The 7,480-nt window shown below is 51.8% G+C and overlaps 1 protein-coding gene and 1 pseudogene across 1 annotated transcript; one reads left to right on the top strand and one right to left on the bottom strand.

Annotated features, from left to right (window-relative positions):
- Window positions 1-3,848: 3,848 nt before the first annotated feature.
- LOC136543717 (uncharacterized) lies at window positions 3,849-4,380 on the bottom strand. Its single transcript, XM_066536092.1, has 2 exons — window positions 4,371-4,380; window positions 3,849-4,282 (listed from the first exon to the last, which is right to left on the bottom strand). Exons 1-2 carry the CDS (start codon window positions 4,378-4,380, stop codon window positions 3,849-3,851), a joined length of 444 nt encoding a protein of 147 aa, XP_066392189.1.
- A 1,643-nt stretch (window positions 4,381-6,023) lies between these two features.
- LOC136543716 (4-hydroxyphenylpyruvate dioxygenase-like) lies at window positions 6,024-7,196 on the top strand (annotated as a pseudogene).
- The last annotated feature ends 284 nt before the right edge of the window (window positions 7,197-7,480 follow it).

Genomic DNA, 7,480 nt, shown 5'->3' with positions numbered 1-7,480 from the left:
TGGATGATCGAACGTACGAGCTAAATTGGACATTACCTTTTGTTTGAACCAAGAAATAAAATCAGGCCTCCCCGCTCCCGCACCCCACGAAACAAGGGTGTCTTGTTCATGCGAGGTAGGATCCCTTGATTGATACCAGAATTCATGAACAAATTCCCTGTCCGAACAAGAATCAATGGGGTTGGATGCAGAATAGTGATGGCGTATTGAAACAAGTTCGTTGAGAACTTACTTGATGAACAGCTGCACCTCAGTACGGTTATTCAACACATATAGCATGATACTGCGCCACTCTTCATTTCCCAATAGCTTCGAGGTTGATCCACTTGCGCCGCTGAGTTGGCCTTGGAAAAGGCTGAGGGTCGATTCATTTTCGCTAGCATTGTAACGAGGGAGTGGATTATGATTGCTAGGAAGGTTCGGCTTGTAGTATTGTGTTGTGAAGTTTGCCACCTCCTCCCAAAGGCATGCCTCTGCAATGGAAGCCTCAATTCTGGCTTTATTTGTACATTTTTTGCAAAGAGACTTTAGACATCTCTCGATTGGATAGCACCAACGGGCCTGCATGGGCCCCCCAAACGTGCCTTGGATGGGAGGTGCACAATCAGATGCTGCATCGGCAAGAAGAAGCCGGGTGGAAAGATCTTCTCTAGCTTACAGAGCAACACAGGTGCCGCTTTTTCCAAGTCCTGAGCGACGGTCCGAGATATCTCCTTGGCACAAAGCTGGCGAAAGAAAAAGCTCAACTCTGCCAGCACTAGCCAAACATGCTCAAGGACATAGCCTTGGACCATCGCCGGAAGAAGCCGCTCAATCCATATGTGGTAGTCATGACTCTTCATCCCGTTGACTCGCAGAGTGCCTAAGTTCACTCCCCTGCTAAGATTCGCTGCATATCTATCTAGGAACATTAACGTCTGGATCCATTTTAGTACTTCCCTCCTTTGATCGATTTGTAAGACGAAATTGACCTTAGGCCTTTTCCAGTTCTTGTTTCGACCACTAGGAGGCTGCATCGCTTGATTCGGTCTATCGCACAATGTCGCTGGGTCCACTCTAGCCTTAATGTTGTCCTTAGACTTATCAGTGTCCATGAGAGTTCCCCAAAGTGCCTCGATGATATTCTTTTTAGTGTGCATTACATCAATATTATGTGGCAGAAGAAGGTCATCGAAATAGGGGAGCCTCGTCAAGCCGGACTTATGAGTCCACATATGTTCCTCACCATATCCCACAAACCACCTTCTTCATTGGGCACGAGAGCATCTATCTGAGCACGAACCTCGACACCAGTCCTCAAGTGCGGTTTAGGGTCTGTCACTTTGACACCTTTCGTAAAGCTCTTGATGTCTTCTCTGAATTCATGGTCTAGAGGGAGGAACTGACGATGCTGGTCAAACAACGAATACTTGCCACCCTTCTTCAACCAAATGAACCTCACAGCTTCCTTGCATATTGGGCATGGGAACTTCCCATGAACACACCAAGCGGCAAATAACCCATATGCCAGGAAGTCATGCAGGGAGTAGTGGTACCAAACGTGCATTTTGAAGCTTGTCTTTGTAGCTCGGTCATATGTCCATACCCCCTTCTCCCAAGCGTGGATCAATTCATCAATCACAGGCTCCATGAACACACCCATATTACTCCTCGGGTGTCCAGGAATTATCAACGACAAGAATACGTTATGCCGTTGAAAGGAGATGCCAAGAGGGAGATTGAGGGGGATAACAAAAATGGGCCAGCATGTGTATGGGGCAGCCATCATTCCATAAGGATTGAACCCATCTGTTGCCAGCGTGACACGTACATTACGGGCCTCAGCTGCTTTGTCACGATGTTTGTCATTGAAGTACGTCCATGCTTCAGCATCAGACGGATGTACCATCTTCCCAGGATTGTACCATTTGCCATCTTTGTACCATGTCATCTGTTTCGCGGATTCCTCGATCATGAATAGTCGTTGGATCCTCGGCAGGAAAGGAAGGTGCCGTAGCACTCTCGCGGGGATCGGAAGCTGCTTGTTCTGACCATCACCAGAGTCTACCTCTAGGTACCTAGAGGATTTACACTTCGGACAGTAATTTGCGTCCTTGTGTTCTTTCCTAAATAGGACACACCCTTTCGGACAAACATGTATCTTGTCATACGGCATCTTAAGCATATGAAGGAGTTTCTCTGCCTCGTACAAGTTTGTCAGCAAAGTGTGCTTCTCTAGTAGCATGGTGCCAAACACGGCCAACATCTTATCGAAGCCTTCTTGACTCAGGTTTAACTCAGCCTTCAACCCCATTACGCGTCCAACCGCATCCAGCTGAGAAATCATTGTACGCTTGTGAAGGGGTTTCTATGCCGAGTGCAACATTTTGTAGAAGTCCTTTGCGGATTCCTCCATCTCCTCCTTCTCACGTCGTTTAGCGAAGTGAGCTTGGTGGGCGTCATCTAGCATGTCTGCTACCCTGGCATCATCATCAAAAGCCTCGAGGCATGCTCTCACCACCTCCGTTCTTATACGATCTGCTTCACCATGGTAGATCCACTGTTGATAGCCAGGCGTATAACCATTGAACACAAGATGTCTACCCATGGTCTTCTCGTCTACCTTTCTCCTGTTGTCACATTTGCTGTAGGGACACCAAACTAGAGAATGTCCTCCTACTCCTAGGCCAAATGCATGTTTCAAGAAATGATCTATCCCCTTCACCCATTCATAGTCGTAGTCACTGTCGCTTCTCCAGCCCGTGTACATCCACTGACGGTCCTCCATCCTTTAACATTTACATCATAGAGTATTATGACCATCAATTGCATCTATGCGGTGTTCCTAATGTCTAATAGGTGAGGATAAGTCCTAATCCCACCCGCGGATGCGTAGATGAGGTCAGTTTCCAGGCTCCGCTCCTCTTCGAGATAGAATTTCGGCAGCACCTCCCCGCTGTTCTCCCGATACACGTCCTGCCAAGGAGAGTGTGTATCCGGAGAACAATAGGGAAGAGCTGCTGAAACTCGGTCTCGGACCGGAGCAAACCATGGAAACTAACCCATCTACGCATCCGCGGGCTGTCCAAAAAACATGGACAATCTGAAACAGATACGGTCGTAGATATGCAAAGATCCGCATACCTATGACCGTATCTCTTTCGGACGGGAGACGCCTAACTGGGTTATGCGATCTAAGACAATGATATGGGAGGAGGGCTTATTTATACCTAGGGTGGTGGTGGAGTTAGGCTAGCGGGGCAGTGGCGAGTCGGGGCAGTGACGAGGCGATGCTGTGCAGGCAGACCCGCAACGCCGACGAAGAGGATCGAGGTCGCCGAGTCCCCTCTGACGTGCTCTTCTCTGCAAAAGAAGAAACACAATACTATAAGTTGAAAATTTTGGCAGAACCTCCCCTGTACGGGGAGGTTTCCAAAACCTGCAAGAAAAAACCGACACGATGGCCGACAACCACATATCAAGGGAACAAATACGGCACGATGGCCGATAGCCAGATATATATTAATCCACCACCAACACACCACCACCTCCACCACCACGACCACACCACCACCACCACAACCACACCACGACATCCACCACAACGACCATGACCACACCACCATATCCACCACAACGACCACACCACCACATCCACCACAACGACCACACCACCACCACCTCAATGAACACACTACCCTCCTTCTCCACCTCCACCTCCACCTACACCTCCACCATTGCACGCCACCACCACCTCGACCTCCACCTAGACCTCCTCCTTCACCAGCATTGTACACCATGAAGCGAGGGAAGTGCATACCTGGACGTCGGAGGCCGCAGATGGGGTGAGGGTCGCGAACGGGGCGGCGTCAAGCGACCGGGGCGGGGCACCTCAGAACGGGGCGGGCACGGCGGACAGCGTGGACGGTGTTGGCGGGTGGCGCGGGGTCCTCCTCCTTCTCCGGTGGCCGGCGGATGGCGCGGAGGTTCTCCTCCTCCTCGGGGCGGGTCGGCCGAAGGGCGTGGGCGGGCGGCGCGGCCGGGGTGGGGCACCTCCGGCGGGTTGAGGCGAGCGGCGGGGTGGGGCTCCTCCGGTGGCCTGCTCCTCCTCCCTCCTCCTCTGGCGGCCGGGGGCCGGGGGCGCACAGGGTGGCGGTGGCGACCGGGCGCGGGGCGCGCGGGGCGGCGCGGCGGGGGGCACGGGGCAGCCGGGCGCGCTGTGGCAGGCCGGGAGGGCGGCGGGGCGCGGGGAAGCGGCGGGGCAAAGCAGCGGCGGCGTACCGTTCTGTGGGCGGGGTGGGCTCTGGCCGATTTTATGGTTGGGCCCTTTGCCTAGGGCCCAAATCCATGGCCCTCGACAAAGATTTTTTATTTTTTTAAATATTCTTTGCCAAGGGCCATTGGCCAGGCCCTCGGTAAAGACCCACTTTGCCGAGGGCCAGGCTAGGCCCTCGGCAAAGATTTTTCTGTGGGCGGGGAATTTGGGCGGCTGGCCGATTTAAGGTTGGCCCTTTGCCGAGGGCCCAGATCCAAGGCCCTCGGCAAAGATTTTTTATTTTTTTTAAATATTCTTTGCGGAGGGCCATTGGCCAGGCCCTCGGCAAAGACCCCTTTGCCAAGGGCTAGGCTAGACCCTCGGCAAAGAGTTTTTTTTGGTTTTTTGAACCCAGTTTTTTTGTGCTGCTATAATACATTATTTAAATCTCAATTTTAAAATTTGGGCCAAATTTGACTTTTTTTGATATATTTCCCTAATTTATTTCTTTTCGTTGATTTTTTCGAATATTTCAAATTTGAACTGCAGGTGGATGGAATAATGCAATTTAGTGATTCGAAAAATGTTATTCATGGTATTTGGTGTATGTTGAGTCCCTATCCACGAACTCGCATCAAATTTCGGGCATCTTCTTCACGTAACATGACGAGGAACTTGTCGAAAAAGTGTTTTTAAATTATATAAAATTCATACGAAGTCCGAAAATTATGAAACTTATCGAGGTGTCATGTTATCGCATGTGTAGGCTGTGGTAAAAATTTGAGAAGGTTTCGAGCAAGTTGTGACGTCGGATGCCTAAAACGCAGACATCTCCACATGTGACTAAAAAATTGAAAAGGTTTCGAGCAAGTTGTGCCGTCGGATGCCTAAAACGCAGGCATCTCCACATGTGATGCCTGCGTTTTAGGCATCCGACGTCACAACTTGCTCGAAACCTTCTTAAATTTTTACCACAGCCTACACATGCGATAACATGACACCTCGATAAGTTTCATGATTTTCGGACTTCGTATGAATTTTATATAATTTAAAAACACTTTTCCGACAAGTTCCTCGTCATGTTACGTGAAGAAGATGCCCGAAATTTGATGCGAGTTCGTGGATAGGGACTCAACATACACCAAATACCATGAATAACATTTTTCGAATCACTAAATTGCATTATTCCATCCACCTGCAGTTCAAATTTGAAATATTTGAAAAAAATTAACGAAAAGAAATAAATTAGGGAAATATACCAAAAAAAAAGGTCAAATTTGGCCCAAATTTTAACATTGAGATTTAAATAATGTATTATAGCACAAAAAAAAACTAGGTTCAAAAAACCAAAAAAAAAAGGCGAGGGTCTAGCCTGGCCCTCGGCAAAGGGGGTCTTTGCCGAGGGCCTGGCCAATGGCCCTCGGCAAAGAATATTTAAAAATAAAAATAAAAAATCTTTGCCGAGTGTCTGACGGCGGGCACTCGGCAAAGACTAACGCCAGTGGCCGCCGTGACCCATCCGGCCATATTTGCCGAGGGCCAATTTACCGAGGGCTAGGTCCTCGGCAAAGATTTATTTTGCCGAGGGCCGTTTGTTTGCTGAGGGCTAGGCCCTCGACAAAGGATTCTTTGCCGAGGGCCTATGTTTACCGAGGGCTCCTGGGGCTGGCCCTCGGCAAAGATCCCCTTTGCCGAATGCCCGAGTTCTAGCCTTCGGCAAACCCACGAGTCCTCGACAAAGAGGACGTCTCCGGTAGTGACACGATCACGATGCACCCCACGCCGCCCAATGTTTGCAGTGCCAGCGCTTCGACAACTCCCGACGACTCTCCAAGCAACCAAGACGCTGCACCCAACGACGCCCGTCCTCACCGCGGACCATGCCGCCGGCTTCGCCAGCACCGACCGCTTCCACGTGATGGACTTCCACCACGTCGAGTTTTGGTGCGCCGACGCTACCTCCGCTGCCGGACGTTTCTCCTTCGCGCTTGGGGTGACACTCGCCGCGCAGTCCGACCTCACGACGGGGAACAGCGCGCACGCCTCCCGCCTACTACGCTCGCGCTCGGGACCTCTCGCGTTCCTCTTCACCGCCCCTTACGCGCAGCGCAGCGGCGACAACGAAGCGTGGGCCGCCGCGTCCAACTCCCCCGTCGTGCCCTCCTTCTCCGCCGACGCAGCGCGCCGCTTCACCGCCGATTATACGGCCTCGCGGTGCGCGCCGTCGCGGTCCGTGTCTCCGACGCCGCCGAGGCGTTCCGCGCCAGCGTCGCCGCGGGTGGGCGCCCGGCCTTCGCCCCAGCTGAGCTTGGCCACGGCTTCGTGTTCGCGGAGGTCGAGCTCTACGGAGACGTCGTCCTCCGCTTCGTGAGCTACCCAGACGACACGGACGTAGCCTTCCTGCCCGGGTTCGAGAACGTCGCGAGCTCAGAGTCAGAGTGTCCGGACTACGGACTCAGCCAGTTCGACCACATCGTCGGCGGCGTGCCGGACCTGGATCCGGTCGCCGCGTACATCGCCGGGTTCACAGGCTTCCATGAATTCGACAGGGTCAACGCGAAGGAAGTGGGCACGCTCAACGGCTTGGTGCTCGCCAACAGCTCGGAGAACGTGCTCCTCACGCTCCTGGAGCCGGTGCACGGCACGAAGGGCCGGAGCCAGATACAGACGTTCCTGGACCACCATGGCGGCCCAGGCGTGCAGCACCTGGCGATGATCAGCGACGACCTTATAGGCACGTACGCTGAGGGAGATACGGGCGCGGTCTTCCATGGGCGGCTTCGAGCTCCTGCCACCTCCGCCGCCCAGCTACTATGACGGCGTAAGGCGGCTCGCCGGGGACGTGCTGTCGGAGGCACAGATTAGGGAGTGCCAGGAGCTCGGCCTGCGGGTGGACAGGGCAGCTGACAATAATGGCGGAGTTGTGCTCCAAACCTTCACCAAAGCTGCTGGAGACAGGTAAATAATCGCGTCTTTTCTCCTTTTGCATCATGTTTGTTGAAATAACTTACATCCCTGTTCTCCTACTATAAAAAAAAAAACCTAGCACAGTAGTACAGAAGAATCTATCGTTTATTATTTTTATTTTTCTTAAAGAAAAAACTGAAACGTGTTATGTACGCATGTTAACTTAAAATCTTCAACTAATTACTTCAATATCTTGTATCTATATACCTAATATTGAAGAGCTAAAATTCCTGCCACTAAAATTTTACTCCAGCTCTAACCTCTCCTCGCGTTCCGATC

The sequence above is a fragment of the Miscanthus floridulus genome, chromosome 3 (assembly GCF_019320115.1).
Source record: "Miscanthus floridulus cultivar M001 chromosome 3, ASM1932011v1, whole genome shotgun sequence".
Lineage (NCBI taxonomy): Eukaryota > Viridiplantae > Streptophyta > Magnoliopsida > Poales > Poaceae > Miscanthus > Miscanthus floridulus.
Note: the sequence above shows the minus strand (reverse complement) of the source record. Positions and strands in the feature narration are given on the sequence as shown.